The sequence below is a fragment of the Chaetodon auriga genome, chromosome 9 (assembly GCF_051107435.1).
Source record: "Chaetodon auriga isolate fChaAug3 chromosome 9, fChaAug3.hap1, whole genome shotgun sequence".
Classification (NCBI taxonomy): Eukaryota; Metazoa; Chordata; class Actinopteri; order Chaetodontiformes; family Chaetodontidae; genus Chaetodon; species Chaetodon auriga.
The window spans coordinates 18092933-18118177 of NC_135082.1; the positions used below are offsets into that span (position 1 = coordinate 18092933).

A 25245-nucleotide genomic window follows, 5' to 3' on the forward strand; every position below is an offset into this window, starting at 1 on the left:
TACTTCACTGGACAAGTCCTGTGCAGCCTGTGTAGTGAAACATAATTCCTTGTCTTTGTGTCTGCAGTAACACGGCTCTGTTTCCTGTTATCAGCCATAGTTATTGCTACACCAAGTGCCCCAATTTCCATCCACCGTTTTCAAAAACATTTTGTTATTCTTTCACCATTGTTTCAAGTTCAGTGGCTCATTAAGTTACACTATATGGGATCCGGTCTAGGCCTTGAGGTCTTCTAGGGTCCACCTGATCTGAAACAGGCTCATGCGAAACCTAACCAAACCCAATTTTTCTTACACTTCAGAAAAACAACATTCTTCTTCTTTGATTATTATGAGGTGCGATGTGATTAGAGCACAGAGGGAATCCACCTGGATCCACTCTGATATGAGATATTAACACACAGACCCAAGACCCTACCTGACCCGATTAGACTCTATATAATACAGACGCAGCCCAACCCAGGTCATGGGTCAAGTCTAAGTTAGTCCTGAAGATCTGTAACAGATAAAAATCCCTGTCATGACTTTGTCAGGTGGATAAATGCTAGTTTTTCCTTATAGTGAAGTATGTTTGCATAATATTCAAATACAGTTTTTCCTCTGTTGTATATTCGTTGGTCCGATTAGACCAAAACAGATGTTCAACTTTCTGACAGCCTCATAAAATCTACAGACTTCCAACAGGTTGTGATATTTCATAGTGTTCATGCCAGACAATGTAATGTTGCATCACAGTAAAAATTACATTGCTTTTCCATGTGTTTTGAAGTGTGGTTCCTCTTACGAGACCGGTGGTGCCGTTTCAAAGGGAGCCAAGTGTTTGTGTTGAGTGTTACTTCCCCTCTCAGTTACTCTGAGCAGCCCCCCGGGCGAGACACCGCTCTGAATCTTCTTTAGGCTGCAGGACTCTGATCAGAAATGCTGCTTCCTGAACATTTGCAGTGTTTGTGACTCATTCTGCACTAGACCTAGTGACTAATACTGTTAAAGTGTGTTGTGAAGCCACGATATGGTCAGGATTGGTGAAGTATGCGGAGAGTGAAACTTGAAACATAAATTTAGCTCCAGCGTTCGTCAGTTACCGAGAAAACAATTCCACAAATCTCTTTGGTGCATTAGTATTTAGTTAAAATATACACCGGAGCTCCACAGCTGCTGATCATAAGCTGTCCATTACTGCTACTTTTGAAGCAAAGCTATGCCACTGACTGGACTTGAAGCTTGAATTCTAGCATATGTTGTGTTCAAACAGTCTCTCTTGTCTAGCATACCTGTTGCACACTGGCCTGAAGCAGGTCTCCCAGCCTTTCCACCAGCTCAGTGAAGGTCGGTCGCTCCAGTGGCTCCCCCTGCCAGCAGTCCAACATGGTCTGGTATCTAAGAGCAGAGATTACACCACTGAACACAGCATACTGGATGGACACTCCTAATGCTATGGTTGGTGTATTATTGTAAACTATGATTCAGCACATTAGCTAACCTCAAGGTTAATGTCCTTTGCCTTTTTATCTTTAACACACAAACTTCTTTGCACGGAGCGACCACATCTGGTTCGCCTCTAAATCGTCTGTCATCTAGAATATTCGTGGATGCCCTGTTTTCTATCTCCAGGTGATCCTGAGCCTGTGCGGCTGTATCTGATTCTCTCGCGATCTTGGGTGTGAAGACCAGTGAGAGCACACAGCTTCGCTCAGGTCTCTGACAAGCTATCAGCGTCTCTGTCCATGTGGGAAGACTCAGGGCCCTTTGTGTGAGTTTTATGTAGATAGAACTATGACGACTCTCCTTTGGCATCATATTTGGTCAATCTCAAGTTTGTGTGTTTGTGTGCTGGGCATCTAGACCCCTCTGCTCCTCTCAGTGCTGCCAGGCCCGGCTGAAAGAAGCCAAGCAGATGTGATTCCCACATTAATGAGCGCAGAGTATACTTGTCCAGGTGGTAGCCCTCCTAACGGTGACAGGATGTGGACAGCATGATCGCAGGCTTTATGCATATCTGTGTGTGTGTGTTTTTTTTGGGGGGGTGGACACATTGTATGACTTCACAATTTAAACCACATTTCCTGCCTGGTCGCAATGAGAATAAATAGCCTGCCCCTGCATGTTTGGGGTCTTGAGGGAGTGTGGTGTTTCTGAGGGGGAAGGGGGGATTCTGTAGACTGGAGCTACTTTGTCCGGTTGGGCAAGTGTGGTAGAATGGGAAGTGAGCATCCTATTTATTGGCCGCCCACTCTCAGAGCAGCATCCGCTAAATTCCTCCGCAATGCATCAGAGCGAGGATCTTATTAACAGACAACATTCCCGATGAATCAGTGCAGCAGGGGCACAAATTAATTGCTCAACACCGTCTGCAACCTCATGTGCTTTCCATCATTTATATATTATGAGTTTGGAGGTGAGGGTCAAGGTTTCCAAACCTGGGCTTGCAGACACATTTGATCAACTGCAGACCTCTGCAGGGGATCAGCGGAATTCACCTCACTGACTCTGAGTGCATTACTGTGCATCCCATTTAAACTGATATCAGCAGGGTTTATCTTAGTTTTAAATTAGTGGCAGGCCTCACTTCCATAAGCATGTAAAATATAAAAACTGGCAGTTCTATTCGTCAATGGACTGGCTGAACTGAGATGGAAAGTACAAGAGATTCTTGGCACCAGCAGGTCTGCATCTACAGATCCTTTTTTCTGACTGAAAACTAAAGTCTGGATTAGATTTTGTGTATCATTTCCAATCACTGTCTCCTTTGCAAAGCAGATGAATTCATTCAGTTAGCTTTACTTGGCACAAGCTGCTCCGAAACTCTCGAACTTTTGATATCACATCATTATTAAGCCGAAGTGTAGCATTATGCTTTCAAAACAAATACGATTTGTGGACTATATGAGTCATTCTAAATCAAAACCAGACACAACATATGCACATATGTTAGAGTGAGACTCGGTTGCAGCCTGTGATTGCTGTGTCTGAAGTGGCTGCGCGTTGGACTGAAGAGTGTTTCTATTACTGAAACAAGTTTGTAAAGCTGCATCACTGACTGACAGCACTGATACCAAAGAAGAGGTCTCTCTGTTCTCCCACAGATATTCATGTCCATCACCATCCACCATGCCCTGCTCAAAAAAATCTCCAGTCTCTGGCTTTTGTCACTGGGGCAACTTGAACTCCAGACATTGCATCTAATTGTGGTGCTCCGTTACATCTGCGCCACTGTCAGCTGTAAAACGCTTCAGAGCTTCAAGCTTGCTGCTGCAGAGGTAATCAGCAGCTAATGTTTCCTCCTGCAACATTCAGTGCAGGATTACCCATGATTCTTATCATGACCTCTTACCGCTGACCTGCCGGTGCAACCACAAAGAGGGAGAAAGACACAATGCCTCCTCTTAGGTGTACATCGATATGGAAGCCTTTTAAATCGGCAAATAAAGTCAAGTCAGTGCTGCAGCACAGTCCAGTTCACAGCCCTCTTGAGGTGGACGGCATGGAGGCGCTTTAATTTGTTTACTAAAGAATAGCTAAGAGGAATTCTCACATTTCAGAAGAGGAGTACTCTGGTGCTCTCATCCTGGTCCCCTCTTTCAGCCTGCAGCAGAACTCTTCGTCAATTTGGACGCCAGGGTACGGGGAGGCACCTGGGAGAGGAAAGTTATTTGTAAAGTTATTTGTTGTGCATAAAAAAAGGCCATACACAGTCCATCCATATGGCTCTGCACGTGTCTTCACCTGACGGGAATCAAGCAGGTACGATATATGTTGCCATTCACGTTATGATGTGAGGTTAGATGATTTGCACATTGAACAAAAAGCGAAATGTAAGAATATTTTAGAGAAAGAGAAGTTAGCAGTCTGTGCTCAGTGACATAATTACCACAGTTTTCCATACAGTGTTAATACTTGAATAAACTGTCGAGGTATTTTAAAGGCTCCAGTAAATCCTCAGGGCGCCATTAATCACAAAGCTGCTTCTCGCTAATGTACATTTCAAACTACTGACACGTACAGTATTTCACGGAAAAGTGTCTGCAGAGTGCAGAAAAACACCTCTGAAGAAACAAAAGCTCACATTCTTTACAACATGCAGATGATATCAATATGATCAACAGACTGAGTGACTGTCAGGTTAAGGTTTTAAAGGATTATTATGCACAATGTGCAGTTACAAAGACAACACCTGCCCAGTCTCTGTTACATTCTTGATTCCATGCTGGGAACATTAAACTCCCTTTACTGCTGAGAGCATGCGGCTTTCCAACTCTAGTATTCTACATAAAAACATCTTGGAGATCTGTTTACGAGCTCTTGTAGATTGTGTAACGACTGCTGTATACATACATGTTTATGGATTTTTGATTAGATCTGGCTGGATGATGTAACTATGGTCCACTCATGACACACAGTAAATGTGTAACGCTGTTATATTTGGATTGCTGTGCCATGAATCTGTCAAATGTATCACTCACAAAACAAAACCAGCACTAATTTTATTTGCTCTTGAACCACAATGTTGGTAGTAAAATCCGAATTTAGAGCCAAAGTCTAGTTCACGCTCGGCCCCCCTGTGAAAACAGTCATACACTCAACTGCCTTCTATCCAATATTCAATTATGTTAGTTTTGGAAAATAAATCCAGTTCTATATTATCAACACAATTTCCTGAGTCATTTAACATTAATTTTGTTTGCTTGAATCGACGCTCACCATTAAAAATACCATCTTTGTGGCTACCCAGATTTCTACCGAAACCACAGATTCAGCTTGTGGAAATCTCAGTGAGATTTTCCCCGGGTGCATATCGGTGACATCGCTTTGCTCCGTGCCCCACGCCTCTCCAAATCCCCACCAGTAGCGTTTCAGAAGTGGAGCATTTTGCCTGCTGAACTTTGATGACTTGCTCGGATTATTTGGTCATTTTCCCTTGATGTTTGTGTACCTACCATGGTTTCAGTTGTGTTTATTGTCGATGTATGATCAGGAGTCTGCACAGGGCATTTTATCTTTAAAAGTTACCGTATTCTCTACACCGTTTATGTGTCTAACTTCCTGTCTGGCTTGATTTGCTCTGTGCAGCTTGACCCCGTCAACCATCAAAATTAGACTTGGTGCATATCCTTCACGGTGCAGAGCATAGGTACACCGCGGGGCCATAACGAGCTGGGTGGAAATTAGGGGTAAAAAAAATAAGCTGAGGAACACTTTGTGAAACTGTTGTCAGTAAACAACTTTCTTTTTAAAAATTATAATACATGTACTTAAATGTACAATTTTTAACATTTTTACTGATAGTGATGCACATCCAGTACGGCTGCAGGCCTGGATCAAAAGCGAACTAACAAGCTTTGGATATTTAAACCCACAAAACGGAACTGACATGCTTTTGGTTCACAGAGCGACCTGAAAAAGACACTTTGGCTACTCTGAAACTTTTGACCTCCAAACATGATCATGTTGCAAAGCTCAGGTCTTTGCCATTTTTTTTGGTCATTTTGTAATCCTTGTTTCCTGATTTATTTTTCTGAGGCCCCGCTAACACCACCCAGATGTGTAAGTGTTTCTTTAACAGAAAATGTGGTGAGAAAGTGTCAAGAGTGAAGAAGAGGGAGACAGAGTACAAGAAAAAGGAGGAGTGACAAAAGGGAAAGCGTCATAATGACGTCAGTGTGCTTTACATTTAAAAGAATATGCAATTTGACACAGTTTTCCTTCAGCTGATGACACAGTATGGCAGTGATTCAACAGCAGCACAGTCAAAAAGCACCGAATAGCAACACATCCACCTTTGGTCCTCCGCTTTTTTTACTCTAACTCTTATGTTTCCCCGCTTCCCATGGTGACATTTAAACATACGATATTTCACGTTGAGTCTATAGAAACGTGTGGTGAGCTCTGTGCCACGGTGCACAGGCAGCCATGGACCGACACACAATGCCGTCTTAAAGGCTACAGTGGTTTCACAGCGGGGGCACACTTTTACACCGCTTGGTTACAGTGAGTTTGAGTTGCCAGCTGGGGAGAAACGGGTACCTTAAAAAGGAGCTGTTCTCTCGTTTTAAGGTCCCACGCCTGTGCTAAAAATCACAGTCTGACTTCACTAACGTTTTTTTGCACGAGTGGCATGAAAACAGTTCTCTCAGGCTGACAATGCAGGCCCAGGCCCTTTGTCCCAAAGGCACAATTACACAGTGGAAGAAGACAGTTATTACCCTGTGCATCTGGTGAGGCCGTATAGCTGAGAGGCACCGAGCGGGTCCACTAAGCTCTGACTGGACGTCTCTGATAAGAGAAGCTCGTGTTCAAGATGCCAGCCTTTATGCATATGAGGGGATATTATGAATAAACACAAACTACCAGTAAATGAGAATCAAATTTATATTTTTTCCAAAAGTCTGTGTTTTCGCTTTAAATTTTTCAGAATTCTGCATTTTAAGTGGGTCTGATGGAGGCTACTCTCTGTTCAGGCAGTTCTCCTCCTTCACCGGAAGCAGACGTAGTTTTTTCCAACAGAATATCTGACTCTGTGCAAAGAGACACAGAGAATTCAACAAACTGAACTTTGCATCTACCAGTGTGGTTGCACCTCTGAAACAGCTTTTAACTTAAATCACCACTGTGAACACTGCTACAGAAGGGGTATTATTACCTTTTTGTATTTGTCCAATCCATCACAGTATACTGTCTTTTGTCTATATCCTTGTTTCAACTTGTGCCTAATATTTGTCTTTGTAATTGATGTTGTGTTTGAAATGTTGTTGCTGTTTAACAATTATTAATAAGTTAATAATTCTGCATTTTTCACTGATGCACGTACAGGTTGGATGCAGATGATCTGGGCCCACTGGAGCTCTGTTAGTTTTTTATCTTATATATTTGGTTGCTTCTGCAATTCTGTTTAATGTCTGCATAAGTGTGGATGTGTGATTTCTTGATAAATTCTTTCTTTGTTTCCCTGGCGCTGGAGGAACCTTTCAGTTCCTTGAAAAGCAGTTTTGGGCACTCTGTGTGGAAATGCATCTCGAACAGTATGGACCTTAAAGGTAGAAGCAGTCGATGCTGAGCCATGACACTTACCCAGAGAGAAGATCTCCCACATGAGAACACCAAAGGACCAAACGTCACTCTGAGTCGTGTAGATCTTGTCAAAAATGGCCTCAGGTGCCATCCACTTGAGCGGCAGTCTGGCCTGTGCAGGTATTGAGATAGAAAAGTTGTTTAGTCCCTTATCTCACCTGTGTGGGCATCTCACTAATCACACACCTGTGGAGAGCCAGGCAGTTTAAACTGTGAGAACAGGTGCTGCAGATTTAGCCTAATTTAGTCTCCTAAACACATTTGCTTTATCTAGTATTCAGACAAATACACTGATCTCAATGATTGTTTCTGACATTCCCAAGAACCACCGAATTTATTCAATTCTCCTTTTTTCTGCCAAGTCAGCAGTAACTTACTGTATGGCATGTTTCATATTAACGGTAAATATCAGACAACTGGAAAACAATTCTAGACTTCAATTCACTTACATCTCCTTTCCGCACATAATCTGGGTCTTTGTAGATGTCTCTGGCGAGTCCAAAATCACAGATCTTCACAACGTTATTCTCAGAAAGCAGGATGTTTCGTGCAGCCAAATCACGATGGATGCACTGATGAAAAAAAGGTAAGAAACAAAATCTTATTTAATGCCACATTTACAATGTAACTTCAAGTTTTCCGCATGTAATTGACCTCACGATGGTAGTCTACGTGCCATAAAGAATGGCTGCTGGCAGAGCAACACATGGTCAAGTCATCAGTGATATTACAATAGGAGATGATGTGTTCCATATCCAGGCTACGAAATGGTCTGTTACGGGTTATTTACAACAATAGCTTCATTCTCTAATCAGTCCCATCCGGCCTCCCCAAAACCATGAATGACTTGAAAAATGAATGAGTTCTTAACAGATTTAAAAACACTGAAGTAACTGGGGCAAGATCATAAAACAAACACATTAATGGCTGAGTAAAGTTTGTTATAGTAGAAGCAAAATGGTTCACACTGAAATTTAGGAGAAGCTAAAGTTGTCATTTGCTGTACATTTATTAATTTACAGTGCAGAAGTTGAGAAGATTTGACTGCTCTTGCGAGCACTCTGCATTTAAAAAATAACATGGTCTTTAAATAAAAAACAGAACAATTCCAACATAAATTACAATAAATAAATAAATAAATAATGTACCTTGCGTGAAGCCAAGAACTCCATGCCTTTTGCAACTTGGAAACTGTAGCAAATTAAATCTTCCAAAGTCAGGACTCTCTTATATAAATCCTCAGATTCTGTGAAACAGCAGAACATCATAAGTGAGACTGATATTTCAATCTGGATATATGTGGCCTTCAAATTTAGGAAAATAATCCTCCTCATCTAGTTTTTTTTTTTTAATGCAGTCACTGTAATCAGCAGCTCTCTTCGCCTGTCACATAAATCAATGAAATAGTGATGATTCTTGTGGGGAAACTGCAAATGCAAAAAGTCTTGGACCGAAACACGTCCTATTAAGAATCCGTCTTCCTACGCAGTCCGTCTTTAAAACATCCTTTACAGAACAGAGATAAAAGCAAATCACAATTCCTCCTATTTTTCAGACGTCAGGTGAAACGTGTGATAATGGGCCCAGTGTGCCGGTTGGGGGTCTAAGAGGGGAACTCACAAGGCGTCCTTCCACTGGTCCACCTGAGTAAACAGCTAATCAAACAAGAAATAACACATCAGGAACAACATGGCCGACGTGCCGTGCCGGAGCCAGAGAGCGGAGCAATACTCAGGTCAGGACAGGAAATAAACAGACGCCTCCCCAGACTCAGTGGGGTGACAGTGGCTCCTGCTGCAGTGATTGTACTGCTGAGCAGGAGGAGGAAACGTCCCATCAGACTCAGGCAAGAAAACAATTTGAGGGGAGCTTTCGATCCTGGGCAGGAGGGGAGGAGCAGAGGTGAGAGGAGGGAGGCAGCAGGAGGGACAAACAGAGGGAGGAGGGGTTGAAGGGAAGCAAGACGTGCTTGGCCTTTACCTTCTTCCTCTTCCTCTGAGTCGCAGTAGCTCTTATCTTCGATGAAGCCAGAGCTGGCTGAGCTTCCGGTGCTGGCCACGCTCTCCAGGCGGCGCTTCATCAGCTCGCTCAGCTCGCAGCCCGATCCGGACGACACCATCTTACCGTCCTGGCTCTGAACAGCACACATATATCAAGTTAAATGAGATGAGTTTGAACAGTGCTGCTGTCATGCATGGGGCTTTCCAACAGCAGATAGCTGTCAAAACAGTCACTCCCTGCTTACACTGCTCTAAATCATGCAGCTCGTGACTCACCTTGTAGACGATAAAGTCATCTCTCTTGCTTCTTAAATAGTTGGACAAGTTGCCATATTTGCAGAACTCCACTATCATCATCAGAGGGCCTGTTAAGAGGAATATTTCTTATGCTTATTCCAGTGGCATGTGATAGTTCACAACAAAGAAAGGCCAGAAAGACAGACTGAACTTTGAAGTTAACCCGACAATCCAACAGTTTAATTACATTTTTTTCTGTAGCCAAATATCAGAACAGTGGGATTGCAGTCCTTCAGTATTAAAGCTCACCTCCAGGTTTTGTGCAGGCTCCCAGCAGGTTGACCACATTCAGGTGATGGCCAATGTGGATCAGGATCTTCAACTCTGACATCAGGGCTTTCCGCTCATTTGACGTTGCGCCTCCTGTAACAATGCAAACACAGGCAGAACACGTTGAGCATTGGTTCACATATCATTAAATATCCTGACTGAAAGGATATACATTTTGGAGTGTCTCACTCATTTCAATATTCTAACTTTCTGGGATTTTCCGCCTGACATTTCTCTCTGTTTAGAGTTTTTTTTTCTTTTAAGCCTTTATTCAAACAGATTTGTCCCATTGAGATCACGGATCACTTTTCCAAGGCAGACCTGGTCAAGAACAGCAGCGACACATAATTACGACAATAAACTGGCAAACACAGAGATTTGAGTGACACTAACATGATCAGCCAAGAACAAGAGCAAAGAACAAGAGCAAACCAAATCAAATCATTAATATGTCCAGTAAGCTGCAGGTCAACAACATTACAGCATAATACTGCTTTGTGACTCCTGAGTGATGAGGAAAGGGTTAAAATCTTCAGTGATGTCTCACATCCTCTCTATTGTGAATACCAGTTGTTACCATCACAACAGAGATAGAGGGGGCTGCCTCTGAGGACTCCCCGTGCCCAGACACCCTTAATTCCTTCCTGTATAGCTCTGTTGAACAAATCCTTGTGATATGATAGGTGAGTCATTTGCATTTCATTGTCTTGATGTCGTGTGCACTCCACTGTTTGATGTCTGCCTTAACGGTATGTTTTGCGGTGGTTGTATTTGTCTGATCATTGTACATGATTTTTACAAACAAACAACGGACGTACGTACATAGTAATCAATCATCACTTATGACCCACTAGAAGTGTGTGGAGGTGTATTTAGCAGCAGAGATCCTGCCTTCTGTCAGTATTGCCTTATTTTCTTCTCATCTGTGGTTCAGATGTTTCTGGGCTGCAACCTTTGGGCAGCTGGTGTGTGGCCCCCAGCCAATAACAGCGCGCAGGTGAGGTCAACCAGCTGCCACAAGCAGAACACATCAATGAGGAAGACGCAGCGCCAAAATCTGTTTGTTTACCAACAGTAACTGACAGTTCCTGCATAGTAAACCTTAACTCTAAAATCTCATGCAGTATGACAAAACATCTGAACATCTGGATGCGATTTTTTCCACCTTGCCTTACATTTCAAGAAGAAAGTGAGAAAAAAAAGCCTGAACCCTGGTGGCTGGATTACATGGGAATTTAATTTTGAGAGTTCATTAAATATGATGGAAAAATAATAATATTGCTTTAAGCCCAGTGATAAGAAACAGCTTTTGATGGAGGATGTCCTCAGAGTTAAATGCCAACACAATAAGAGAAATAAAACGGGAGGTGCTCACGTTACATACCTTATCTTCACCTTGAATTATGAAAATAAAGACTGAGAGGTTGTTTTATGTTTCTTTGACCAAGCAGATATTTATGAGCTAGACGTTCCAGCAGCCAGGGAGTCTGTAGCTAAAGCACGGTCAATTTGAGGAGACCTGCTGCTTTCCATTAAGTCTGACCTACAACCAACAACAGCCAGAGAGTCAGGTCCTCTCAGAGAGCCTGTGATTTATGCTGAGACATGATAAACGGCATGACAGTGACCACTAGAACTTCTAACCAACAGACCTATTTTTCATCCCGTATCACTGATCACTAATAGGTTTTCTTCTCTTATTAATGAAAAGAAAAAAACTAAAAAGCCAGATTTTCTAAGAAAATGAGATGTCTTTCATGCATAAAGCTGTGGCGAATGAAATAGCTAAACATCTGCAGTCAAACTTCTTTTTACTAGCTGGTTTTCCTGTTTTCATTTTCATCCAACATTTATGGTTTATTGTGAATATTTGGAAAGACTTTGGAATGGGATTGTAAATAATTCCTCTTAAGAAACGAGACTGGAGACAGAGGATAGTTTTCAAACGCTAAAATCTCTACGACGTGTCAAACATAAACATATTTTTATAGCTCATCCTGTACTTGAATATTACACTTTTGAACTTTCCTTCTTGGCCTGCAGATTTTAGACATTCTGATCCTCGCTCTCAGATCTGCACGCACTCAATCTCTTCATCAAGGACGGGGTTAGAGCTCTTAGCCTTTACCTCTAACTGCACTTCGCATAGAACAGACGTAGCATGCTTTGCTTTGAACCAATATGCCATACAAACATTAATTGCTGGCACATGTGGTGCTGTAGCTCACAAGTCTGTAATGTGCACAAGAAATCAACCCTCTGCAGAAAAGGCAGATAGCTGTAATTCATCTGATATCCAGGAGTAAACACTGTGTTAATGCTGGCCAGTCCATCATGAGTGGTGTTACCTAAGATGAACTAGAAGGCCTACAGTTAGGCAGTTATGGGAAGAACACCTGTAGGTTTTGTATACAAGTGCAGAGTTTTTTCAAATGGAGTTCTCGACATCTTACCTTTAAGCATTTTGACAGCAACAGTCTTGCAGGTTGAGAGCTTGTCGATCCCAAAGGCAGAGGCCTCCACCACTTTTCCAAAAGCTCCGTGGCCAAGAGTTTTGCCTGGCAATGGAAGAAGGCATTTGGTAAGTGGGGCGACATTAGAGCTTCCTGTTCCTCGGGCAGAAAATCAGACTGGATTCCCTGTCCGTCAGGCAATGGCTCTGTAATTAAAACAACATGCTGGGGCTCTGATCACCAGTTTTTCTATGTGTGCGTATTAGTCATTTACGACTGGATGACAGTGCAGGTCCCTGATAAGTAATGAGGGGGTGGCACCTAACCCATGTTTCTCCATGCATATTTCCCTACCATGAACCACTTTTAAAATGAGCTTTTAACCTCATGATGTTTTTTTTTTTTTGCCATCTGCAAACTGTCATGTGTGGTTGGCCTTTCTGGCAGACAGCACCAATAAAACACGCTCAACCCGGAGATGTCACATGCACTGATGTAAATCTAAGTTTGAGCAAAATAACTTTTGTTTTGAAAACTCTGCCTCATCCCATCCATCACCACAAAAAACAAATCATCGAGGACAGAAGGGATATACAAAGAGACAAGACATGCATAAAGACAAGATTATTTCATTAATATTATGAGATTTTATCCCAAGCATGAGTCTGAATGCTCTGTTATTGTTTAACCATCACATCAACAACAACGTGCAACCCCTTTTAAATTTACATCAAGTAACTGAATGTGTTTAAAACCTGAAACGTTATTCCTCACATTAGTAAGACTGCAGCGCTCACCTAGTCGCAGGCGGTCTCGGGGAAACTCCCATTTGCTGCTGTCATACTGAAGAAGATCATTCTGCTCCTCGAGGGGACACTCGTCAGGGTCAATGATAATAGATGGACCCATCTTATAGTGTGCTGGTTGCTGAGGGTGTTAGAGGACAAATACCAATATCATGATTATCGTAAAGATGTTTTTGACAATGACAGCTACGACACAACGTGAGTTTTGAACTCATGTTTCATTTTAAACGATCAGTAAATGGTGAGAATGGTCAAAGGCACAAAAATGGCTTCTATTAAGCATGAGCACACTGTGTTCTCCTTTGGGGCCATACCGTACATACAAACATGAGCTCAGCACTCGCCAATTGTCAGGAAATGTGGAAATCATAAACATGGGCTAAATTTATCCTTCCATTTAACTCTATTTCACAAGAGACATGAGTCAGTCGCTTCCATAAAGTCACTGGAGCCGAATTCGTAGAAACAAATCCACAAAAATTTTACAAATGTGATGTCGCTCGTTTGACTGTTTGAACTTTCCACATCTTGGCCAATGCTAATCTCATGTGGTTTCTGAGAAAAAGGGGTAATGTAACGCCTTACCTTCCTAAGCTTGCGGATGAAGAGGATAAGCATGAGCCAGAGGAACGTTGCTGCAGCTCCTGTGCACACCAAAATGATTACCTCAACGTTTGGCTTCCCTTCGTCCCCTGGAGAGAGAGGAACCGTCGTAAACTACCAGACCACTTTGGCAAAAATACCACTGTGTACTTTTCGTGATCTCATAACTTGTCACATTATATTGACAGAGATTTGTGAAGAATTGCGATCAAAAGGAAACAATCTGTTACAAATTTGCAAACAGAAAGCCTGTTTTTAGACTGGAGATGTTGAGACTTTTATTATTTTTCTATTTCTCTGAGAGACTGTATACAAAGAGGAAGTGGAAACACACATTGGTGTTTATTTCTGGTTTGTTTGGGACATGCATCCCACGCTTTTTCCTATAGTGTACACTTTTTTTCTCACTATCCATGTCGACACTATGTAAGCTTTGAATCGGCACAAAGTTCTTCCGGCTCCCATTTCATGCATAAACAAACAGTCGAAGCAGGTCAGGCATACAGCTCGTTACCGAAATATCTGTGTGGTGGAAATGGAATGGATAACAATAACTCTGAAGCTGATCATCAAGAGAAATTCAAGTTCACTTGAATAAGAATCTATTTAAGGGCCTAGATGTGGATAAAACTGGTTGTGTGGTGGCCATCCTCACCTTCACGTACCATTCATTTTACATGTTAAGTCCACAGGCACACACGTTTAGAGGCAGGCTTTCTACTGCAATTATCTACGGTGTGTTTCTAGTCCCTTGGCTGCTGCAGCAGTCAATCTCTTTGCACTCATTAGTGGAACTCTTAACACTTGACAGAGGTCACGTACTCAAGGTAAGGATCCTCAGCCAGAGCCTCGATCATAAAACCCAGAAGGAATTCGCTTGGCATTCCTGGCAGCTACAGATTTTATGTCAAGGGAGACTTTTCATGCTGAAGTCAGACCAGAGCTATTTGCAGTGGTGACAAGAAAACACAAGGCAAAGAGGGCCTCTGAGACCCTTTGATTGGATATGCAGTGATGATAAGTGTGTCTGATGTGATCTGTAGCCGGACTGACTGTAGCACACACCACTTCACACTGATAAGGCAGTATTGTCAGTGCAGGTTGGACTGTTGATCTTTTTTTTTTTGATGGTTCGGTATGTAATACCCCAAGGTGTCTGCAGGACTTACCGAGCACAGTAACAACAGCACTGGTTTTAGCGACGCCCTCAGTGTTTTTGGCAGTACACTCGTACAGACCCTCATCATCTTTCTTCACCCTCTCGATGGTCAGAACCCCGTCTTCTCCCAGTGTGATACCTGCAACACACAAGCTCTCAGTGAAACTGACGTTTTAACACTCAGGACCGGCTTCAGAGTTCAAAAACTGTTGAAATGCTACTTTCTTCAGACACTCAAGCCTCAAAACACACCAGCAAAACCTCAAACATCATTAGCCAGATATAATATTTTCAATGGGACGGAATTAGCATACTATTTTCTCACAGTATTTGGGGGTTTGGTATTATTGAGTCCATACAAACACAAATATTACTACCAGAATGCAACTATGTCAAGCAGGCTGTGATAATGTAAACACATTCTACCATATTAGTATGTATGTAGTAGAAGTATACTACGCATAGACATGAACTTAACGTATATTCAGTTTAAAAAGTGGCATCACCTGCACTCTGACTCATATACTTGTGCTGTGGGAATATATGCCTTCCAATGAATAACTATTTCCTCTGAAGAAATGTTGCCCTGTCAGCAGCTTTCAAAGGGAATGATAGCTCCACCTGGTGATTATGTTGTCTAGCTAATACAAAACGTATTCATTCTCTTCCAGCTCTTCATCCAGTCTGTGCAGCACTACGCCAGGATTGCACTTGTGCCATTGGTCATCAAAATTATCATAATAATTTCTAATATGACCATGACACATGTAACACTATTCTCAGGTTACCTGGTCCTTCTTCCACTGGAACGCCATTTTTGCTCCACGTGATGTGGGGCCGAGGAACTCCCAGAGCGAAGCAAGCCAGCATCAGGGTGCTGCTGCTATTCACATCTTGATTTGTCAGATTCTGACTCAGCCAGGGGCGTTTTCTCGCTGCACCAAAGGAAACAACAAAAAGCAGAAAAACTTTAATTCCAAGTGCTGTGGCTTTATTACTGTCATGTTTGGACAGCGACTCATCGAGCGTTGCATGATTGCGTTCTGTGTTCCTGTATGTGCTAAGCCTAAAGCAGCAAGCCCAGCTATCACAGGACCACACTTGTACAGAATGACTAATTTTATCTCAGTACATCAGCTGACTATTAAGTAACAGAAATGGTGTTGTAATCTTTAACAATTACTGTACAAATGCAATCAGCTGCTCATGTCCTCCTCTAACTTACCATCCACAGTAAGTGCAGCCCTCTTGAATTCAACCCCCTTGTGGACCTTGTATGCTTGGCACTTGTAACCTGCAGTGCTCTTTTGGGACACATTATGCAGATGGAGAGAAAGAGAAATGGAGTAGTGGCTGAGCTGGAGACTGGACACGTTGGAAGTGACTGTTTGATTCAAAGAATCCAACCACTGTAGGTCCGTGTAGACGTAGCGAGCTGCCCGACAGGTCAGATTGACGTCATTCCCCTCGATGGCTGCCCGAGGTTGGATGGTGAATTCCTCAGAGTGATCTGGTGTGACAAAGTAGAGACCATGTCATCTGTTTTACATGCATGAATAGCGACACGTATCCTGCTGGCCCGAGATCCTATTTTGGACAACGGCTTTGGACACAAAGCTGCTCGTCGCAAGGCCAGGAATGTCAAATTTGCAGTTATTTCCTGTTTCATCACTGTTAATTGGAAGCACGTTGCCGGTGGACAGCATTGCTGATGGCACTCCTGCACTCATCCAGTTGGAGAGAAGCTGAGTCTGGGCCCCAGGGGAACCAGACTGTGCTTGTTTATTCAGATTGCTGGAAAGCATTCTGTGTTCCGTAAGAGAGGACAGCTGTTATTACAATTCTGTCCTCTTTTTTAGCAGCATTCCATCATTCTCCGTCCCCCTCACCTCTGGAAGAGAGCGTGATTCCTCAGGGGTATTCTCCCACTCTGGGAGACTAATTTTTCGTACTTGGCATCCCCTCAGTTAAGGGTTCACCTACATCCCTCCCTCTCCAAGAGCGATCCTTTACAGTTGAGCTGTGATTCACTCAGTTTTTAAAGAAATGTGATTCACGTTGCTGCAAAGCGAACCGTGCTTGTGTGCAGTGACACCTTATCTCCACTATCATTACATAACTGTCTCAATGGATATTCATTTTGGAAACATTTGGAACTGCTCAGCGGCACACAAAAAAAGAAAATTCTCGTAGCACAAGGCTCACTGATAAAGAGGAATGACCTGCTGGCACCAGAGCAGGAATGCAGTTATTCATAGCTGTTTTCAAACGCGTGCCATTATAACACTCCATATGGCTCAGGACAAGTTTGCCTCTCTTCCGCCCTGAAGCTGCTCAGCTACAGTGGAAGATGGTTTCAATTAATGCCCCCCTCTGGTTTCTTTATTGCACAATACAATCTGCACATTCCTTCGCTGTTCTTGCAATTCATTACAGCATGTACCGGATGTGTACAGTAGATCATTTGAAAGAATCCTGTGCAGGATATAATGCGCTTTGCAATTATTGCAGTAAAACTCCGCAATATTTCTGCATGCACTTAAGCAGCTACAGTTTAAATGTTGGTATTTCAGCTGTCGTACTCTGGTGACCCACTTACCGTCAACGAAGAAAGGGATCGTCATTATGCTGCTGCCAACTTCGTTCTGGGCCACGCAGGAGTAATTTCCTGATATTTTAGCCTCTCCTATCACCAGGGTACTCACAGTCTAATTGGGATCAATATGGAAATTATTACTGATTATTGAAAGCAGAATAAAAAAGGCTGAAAAACACAACAAATGCTTAACTTCACAATTCCCGGTCAGAGAAGTGAGTCGGTGTTAACAGGCGGGTGAGAGGTCTGGACCAAACCTGGTCTGGTTTATACTCTCCAGTGTGTCACATTAATGAAAGGATACATCTGGAGTTTAAAACCCACTGAGTGGCTTCAAACCTGCCCTATACATCTACTGCCGGGGCTCAACGTCCATTTCCTGGAAAGCACTTCTAATGCCACACTCGATTCTGTCACTGCACATTACAACATTTTAATGGCTTAAATAGACAAAATAATACGTGAAACTTGGGTGAGGGCCAGCCGGTGTGGGGTTCTGTTTAGTGTTCACAGTGACATCTGTTTTTTGGGGGCAGTCAGCTACATCAAAGAGGGTGAATGATGTGGGTGTATTGTCTGGGTGTATGCTGGACTAAACTTCCTGGGCTTGTAGGACCTATTGTGTAGACTCTCAGACACACAGCTGTAGCCATGAAACAATTTCAGCCTCCCTGGACTTACAATGCTCACCACACAAACACTCAGGCTGTAAAAGAATAAGTGTTAAAAAGTTATATCATACTGTCCGATTCATGCTGCTCTAACATTTGTCAAAACACTGATGGAGTGGCCTTATGGTATTATGTTACGGCTGTTACTCACCGTAATGTAACCCAAGCTCGAAAACAGTCATTTAAACGATTACGCACAGTCCCTAAGAGGTGACCTGACCAGGCGCACTGTGACCTCTGTGCCCATGCCTTCCCCCGGTGTTTTCCTTTTATTATGACCCGGGCCAGTCTCCCTCTCTACTGGGCCTTTTGGGGAGCCACTCAGAGGCCCGGCCCTGACTACGTTCTTATTCACGGGCCAACACGATTTATGTGGGGTGACAGAGAGGAATTCACTTCCAACAAATCCCTCTTCTTTTAAACTGCTGCTTGTTATCATTGACCCTTAGTCCTCACCCTCATAAAGCACCAGCGGTTGGCCGCAAGTACTTGTAAATAAGTGGTCCCTCCCTATTTATGTCAGAGACATATTAGAACTGATGCCCTGTGAAAACGGCCAGATTTACAATTACTTGGTGAGCAAAGAGTTGAATCACCTACATACTTATGCACCAGAAACACAGGTGACAACAGTGAACAAAAAAAAGTTTGGATTGAGAATGATGATCACTGATTCTGTCTCCTGCTGAAAACTTGTATGCCAATGAATTTGTGCCCTAATTTGACCCTGCAGTAATGGGTTTCTTTAACCTAATCCAATAGACAGACTCTCGCGAGGCACTGGAGGCCTGCTGTTAATTACGTTTGGGGTGAACAGTTTTAGTAACAGGCTCCCACAGGACATTCGCAGAAATGTCTACAGTTTCCTCACTGTGTGGCATGTTTTGGAGTTTGCGTGGCAAAGTTTGATGTTTCCTTAGAAAATATGACAGACTGATAGAGAACACATTGATGCCTTAGATAACAATATTCTGAGGTGTAAGACAACTAAATCTACTTTAAGTCGTAGGCCTGACCAAGACAATTCTCATTTGCTTAAATGCACTGTTTTCATGATCAAATCTCACTTCTCTAATTATATTATGTGCAATTAGAGCAATATATGCTTAGATAACAAAAGCCAACTCCAGCTATTTCTCAGTGTGTATAGTGGCTCATCTTGATAGGTAATATTTGTTGAGTAGAATTTATAAAAGTCTGTTGTCAGCTCTTGGCACACGCATGGCTTAAGCCATATAGCTTTTGTACTGTTTATAAGGCTTAGCTCTAAGAGTCTCAACAGCTGTAAAGATTAACTGATGTCAGAGTAAAAGATGTGTGTTTGGCAAGGACTAGGATGAAGCTATAGCTGCTTTATTTACAGGTCTTCGTCAAATGAAAAAACTGTGAAATTGAGGGCCTATTTCACTCCATTAGAAGGAAATGAATTATGCCTTTCAGTTTTGGGTGCACCATTTCAGAAGTGAGGGCCTCAAAGGGAAGGGAGATCTTGCTCCTGATAAGAAGGCCATTGCACCAAAGCGAAACTAATGCTAACTATGGTAGCTCTTAAATCTATGTTTCAAATGCACAGTATTTATCAATATAGCATCTTCTTTTTCAGATGTAGTACATCATATGTGTGAAACCAAGTGATTTTCCCAGCTTACTCCAAGAATAAATCAAGTGTGGCATTGAGAACACAAATCTGATATCTTTAAAAGGGACTGTGGAGGGCCTTTTCATGAGTTTTGGTCACAGTTACACAAGTCAAAACTAATGCAGACAAAGTGAATCATTTTCAATGAAGACACACTACATCACAGCCAATATGAGGAAAATTGCCTGATTTATGGATTTCAGATGTTGAATCTGACTTTCAAGCCCCAGTCACGGAAGATTTCTACTTCAATCTGACTGTTGGCTATTCTTGATCCAGTTCTCATAAATCCTACTGTTGAGCTGGTTACTGCTAATTGTCAACCACATGTCACAGTGAAGAAAGTATGCTACAAGTGCGTCCATTTAAAAACAAAACGAAAAAAAAACACTTGGACACAGTACACACAAAGTTAAACCACATACCTTGTTTTTTCCTTTAACCAGTTCAGGCTTGACGTTTATGCTCTTAATCCAGTTGTTGGAGTAATTTCTCCTGTCATCGACATTGACTGGGATTGTCTTGGTGTAAGCAACGCAACTGCAGAACAAGAGAAAATGCAATAAGACCGACCATTTAGTCATGCTGTCAGTATGTGCAGAGACAGATACACACAGACTTTAAACAACATAACACAGAAGAAAAAGTACGCTTTCATGTGTTTGTAATTGGGAAACTTGGTGTACTGCAAAAACACATCCTGCTCAGATCACACTATTAGAATGTGCAACTTGCTGTCCTATAGTAAAAGACCTCTGAAAGGCTGAGGGTATTGTAACAGACCGCTGAGACTGATCCAGGTAGAGTCCGGGTCCAGACCAGCCTGTCTGGGTAATAAAACCTAGACAAGCCTTGATTTGACCCCCACCCCCAAACCCTTCACCGCCCGCGGTGGGGAACAATCAGCTTGATGAGAGGAGAGGCAGAGGAGGAAACAGCAACAGCGACAGGAAGGGCTGTGCTGTGCGTCACCTCGTACAGGAAACCCCCCCTCCACGCTCTGGCCAGAGGAGATAAGGCTGATCCTAAGACCTTGTCGGTCAACAAGGGACAGCTGATAACTTCTCAACCTGGTGATAAAGACATCCCCATAATTCTGCCCCTACATTATCAGCCTCATTACACATCCAACATAGCAAGCTTCCCTCACCCCTAAACCCCCTCCCCCCCAACACGCTCCGTTTTTCCCCTCCTCTCCAAACTCCCAAAGATCTAGATGAGATACGATCTTGAAGGGCCACATGTTGGATCTACAGTGACAGGTACTTTACAGGGTCAGGGCTGTATAAAACAAACATTTTGCACAATTGGCCTCCCACCAGGCTATAGCTGTTCCTCTGTCTCATTAGCTGTCTGCCACAGCCCAGCCACTGTTCCTAGTGCCAGTCCTGATTATCTTTAGACCTGCAGAAGAGTTGCTTTCCTTGACCCAACTACCGCTCTGCTATTATTTATCATAAATCTGGCAAGTACATGTGGTTGTTTGAGATAATTTATTGCATATAATAATAATAAGAATAATATAACGGAGGCACAAGTGGACTAGTACATAACATAATTTAGCCTTTCTTGTGCAGAAGTCCACAGTGTTGTTTTTGTTAATGGTGTTGGAGCCTGATAACCAAAGGGTAATGGCCCATTGTTTTCTTGATCTTACGACTCGCGGGTCTCCTGCTGTCGTTGACGAGCCAGGACCTCAGGGAATGTTCATCTTGTTTGTGGGTTCACTAGCAGGCCGGTATTCCTGCACAGTCACTCATACGTTCATTTCTGTTTGGCTCTGTAACAGCTGGGGGAATCTGAGATTAATATATCTTCCCAGTGTTCCCCCTTCAGTCTACACAGCCACTGACCACAAACGAGAGGGCAGTTCTCGAGGGCTGCGTTTCTTTGATTAATGTGTCACATTCTGGGCTGGAGTCAACTCAGTCAATGCAGATCTGTTTGATATAGTGGGAACCCCATGATATGCTTGCGGCTCTGACTACACTTATCGACTGTTAAATCTGTGCATTTGTGAATGCAAATTCAGCACTGTGGCGGTACTCAAGGTTTTGTTAATCTCTTGCAAAATGGAAAGTAAAAATGTACATATAGTACACAATAGGTAATAGAGTGAAACACCTCACTCAATGGAGGACCAGTGGCATGTAATTGATTTTGAATCAGGAAAACATGATTCAAACTCTGATATGCTTTCAATTCTTCAAGTTAACAGAGCATGATTGTAGAAAATCTAGTTTAAACATTTCGATGCTTGCAACATAGCGAGAAGGTGACTCACTCTTTAAGTGTGGGGTCTGAGTGACACGGCTGCCAGAGCCAAGTGATGGTTGGCAAGGGCAACCCGTAAGCAGTGCAGGTTAGCTGATGCTGCTTGCCAAACATGTAGGGCTGCACGTCCACAGAGGCCAGCTCCGCCTCTGAAATAGTTGGCTTCACTGTGAGAGAAAAGTGCATATAAACACACACAAGTGCACACACAAGTGCACACACACACACACACAAAATAAAGTGAGATCAGGAGAGAGAGAGAGAGAGAGAGAGAGAGAGAGAGAGAGAGAGAGAGAGAGAGAGAGAGAGAGACAACAGGTTAGATCAACCATCCCAGCTCAGCCTACTGTGGAATCTCATAATGTCTTTATAATGAGAGGTGACAGTCATGATGGATAGCCATGAAAAGGGTGCCATTGACACCAGTTGTCCTTTAGACACTGTGTATGAGAAGAATGGCAGGATGATTGGCTAGCCCGGGGCTGTAGGTCAAAGTACGACCCCAGTGTGGCCCATGCCCAGGTCAGCCAATCAACAGACAAAGATCCTAGTGCCACCTCAGGAGGCAGTCCACATGACTTCGCCATATATCTCCATTTTGGCCAGCTGAAATAGTCAAGCTACACACAGCAACTTGGCTTGGGAAAGCACAAAACTTGCATCTGCATCCCACCACACACACACACACACACACACACACACACACACACACACACACACACACACACACACACACACACACACGAACACACATGCACACTCTATCACATTCAGAATCTGGAGCACAGCAGCAGCTCTAAACATCTGATGAACAAAGCTTAAAATAGTTCCCTAATTGATACCAGGAATCTATCTACACTTTGTTTGTGTCTCTGTGTTTTATTTTTTGTCATTCCAATATATACAACTTCTGCAAAGTGGGACAGTCAAGGACCATAAATAAAGCTTATACAAGCCAGAAGGGGGTTGATTTTTCCACTTTTTGGCACGCTATTAGGATTCCGAGATAATGTTTAAAGAATGCAGTGAAAATAGCTCTGCCCCCCATGGTAAACCTCTCTGTTCTCCATAGTGAGCAGACTTCATTCAAGTTTACAAAACGCTTAAACATTTATAACCTCTCGTGCTGACAGCTATCAGTGTTCTTCCCAAAGTCACCCTAACAATGAATTACATGCTCAGTCCTCGTTTTCCTCAAGCTGTGCACATACTGTATAGAACATGTTGTTTATGTGAGCTGCACTGTGTGTACACATGGTGAGGATGCAAATAAATGCTGGGGACTAGAGGGGGTATGGAGCGGCAGGAGTCTGCGTGCAGAATAGAGCCCAGGCCATTTACACACTGCGCCAAGCCCCTTCAAAAGAGCCCCAATAATCAACAACAGCTGCCCCTGCTACGTCAATCCAGGCCTGGAATCAACAAGCCCTCAAATTCCTCTCATACTAGAGCTGCTACCTGCCGTCCAGTGAACTGTACTGAAAGCAGCCACAGTGCTGAGGCAGCCTCAGTCCACAGCCGAGGCACTGCTTCATTTCCTTAGGATCAGCAGTCATTATCAGGTTCATGGCAACAGCTTACCTTCGACTACCAGAGTGTAACTCAGATTCCTGTACAAGCCCTTTGCATGGTTGCCCAGGCGTATGGTAAAGACCCCAGCATGCTTCTCCTGCACATCAGTAATGATCAAGTTGACGCCAGACATCTTGTAACAGGTGGAATTCTTCCTGATAGGGACCCCATCTTTATACCTAATAAGTGGAGGCACAGAATTTAAAAAAAAATCACAGATAACAATAATAATTAATGACAGGAATGAATGGGAAGTTAACATAAAGATTTAATTAAGTGTTTGCCACAGCCTTTAATCTACGTGCTCCGACACTCATACATAATCTAAACCACTGCTTACCATCCTAACACCTGTGCTGGTGGCAGAGCGTTGACCTTGGGCTCAAACACAAGCTTCTTTCTGCCTTCTTTGACAGTCACTGTACTATGCCGCTCATGCTTATAGGAAACATTGAGGAATGGATGCTCTGGAAGAAAAATTAATAGCAGACATTGGAGTCCATGCCAGAGGAAAACAGATATAAAAAGCACAGTCGTTACTATACAGTTACAATAACACCATAGTGAGACAATAGTTTAGACGCTTTCTTTGTGTGATCATTTAGTTACATGTTTATAGTGTGTGATAAACTTCAGAGCTCATCCAAGGCATACTCACCAAAAACAATGACTTTTACTGAGGCATTCTCAGGTTTGGTGGGTTCAATCTCAGCTCTGCAGTGGTACACCCCCTTATCCTCCATGGTAATGTTTGGCAAGACCAAAGCCTTGCTCATCACAACAACTGCAGCAGGGTCGTCTTTGGTCTTGTTCATGTAATGTTGATTTTCCTGAAGACAAAAGACGTACCATGAAATCCACTGCTACAACCTGTGAGGGTCCCTTTTACATGCAGGGTCAACAGTAAATCCTTAACTTACTCTCTTCCTTGGAAACTCCCAGGTGAAGTTGATTCTTCCATTATAGGTGGTCTCACCAGTGCAGTTGAGGTTGAGGGTGTCTCCGACCAACACTCTGACCCGATCTGGGGTGATCTTCACATTTTTAAGAACAAGTGCTGTAAAATGGAGACAGATTTAAGCATACTGAAATGGTCAAGACAGAGAAATCGACACCTCTATTGTTCAAACTTGGACAAAAAGACACACTCACTATGTCTCTTAGGGATGTACATTGACGTGTACTCATGGCCGTTGACCACTGTGTGACAGGTGAGTAAGAAACACTCTTTTTCAGGACCATAGGGAATCTTGAATCCGACCATTGGATCCCACACCATTTCCTTCTTAATCTTCTCTGGTAAAGCTGGCATCTGCCATGAAAGAGAGCAGAGATGTTGCGTCAGTACCCAGAGATGTTTGGTGATGTCTGTGATGTTTGTTAAAGATCAGTGAGCCACACAGGCTTTAGTGTAATGCACTCAACTTCATTTAACATGTATCTCACACTCTACTGGGCTTAGCTGGGGACAGACTCTGTCAGAGTGGAAGTCTAATTTGCTTTTATTGTTTTGTGGAGTGAAACCTCTATAATCATTTATGCAATGGAGCACAAAACACTGCCGACTCGGAAAAGGATGTACGCGTCTGCTGATGTTTGTTCTTATGCCAGGAGTTGGAGTGGGAGAGGAGGCAAGGGAAGGGAAGGAAGGAAGGAAAGGGAGCAGGAAGGAGGAGTGCCATAGATTTACCAAGAGCAGGAAGGTCACACGACCACTATCTGTGCCATCTGAGTCACAAGTGTTTGTCGTATATCAGTGCTACGGATATGATAAAAAGCACACACGTTTGTAGTCGGCGTGGCACCGCAAGCATTGTGCAAACAACATCACTGATGGAGC

General features: G+C 43.0%; 1 protein-coding gene across 1 annotated transcript in view; it reads right to left on the reverse strand.

The window, feature by feature from the left end:
* kdrl (kinase insert domain receptor like) overlaps positions 1 to 25245 on the reverse strand; it is a 43909-nt gene that overhangs the window by 7628 nt on the left and 11036 nt on the right. The window contains exons 5-26 of the mRNA XM_076739385.1: positions 24558 to 24717; positions 24326 to 24462; positions 24064 to 24235; positions 23746 to 23872; positions 23415 to 23584; positions 21844 to 22000; positions 19985 to 20099; positions 17253 to 17361; positions 15879 to 16163; positions 15442 to 15588; positions 14664 to 14792; positions 13477 to 13583; positions 12883 to 13012; positions 12086 to 12190; positions 9612 to 9725; positions 9342 to 9430; positions 9046 to 9199; positions 8214 to 8311; positions 7515 to 7637; positions 7066 to 7177; positions 3533 to 3632; positions 1272 to 1377 (exon numbers count right to left, since the gene is read on the reverse strand). Of these exons, the coding sequence (XP_076595500.1) occupies positions 1272 to 1377; positions 3533 to 3632; positions 7066 to 7177; positions 7515 to 7637; positions 8214 to 8311; positions 9046 to 9199; positions 9342 to 9430; positions 9612 to 9725; positions 12086 to 12190; positions 12883 to 13012; positions 13477 to 13583; positions 14664 to 14792; positions 15442 to 15588; positions 15879 to 16163; positions 17253 to 17361; positions 19985 to 20099; positions 21844 to 22000; positions 23415 to 23584; positions 23746 to 23872; positions 24064 to 24235; positions 24326 to 24462; positions 24558 to 24717 (2946 nt within the window). The remainder of the gene's footprint in view (positions 1 to 1271; positions 1378 to 3532; positions 3633 to 7065; positions 7178 to 7514; positions 7638 to 8213; positions 8312 to 9045; positions 9200 to 9341; positions 9431 to 9611; positions 9726 to 12085; positions 12191 to 12882; positions 13013 to 13476; positions 13584 to 14663; positions 14793 to 15441; positions 15589 to 15878; positions 16164 to 17252; positions 17362 to 19984; positions 20100 to 21843; positions 22001 to 23414; positions 23585 to 23745; positions 23873 to 24063; positions 24236 to 24325; positions 24463 to 24557; positions 24718 to 25245) is intronic.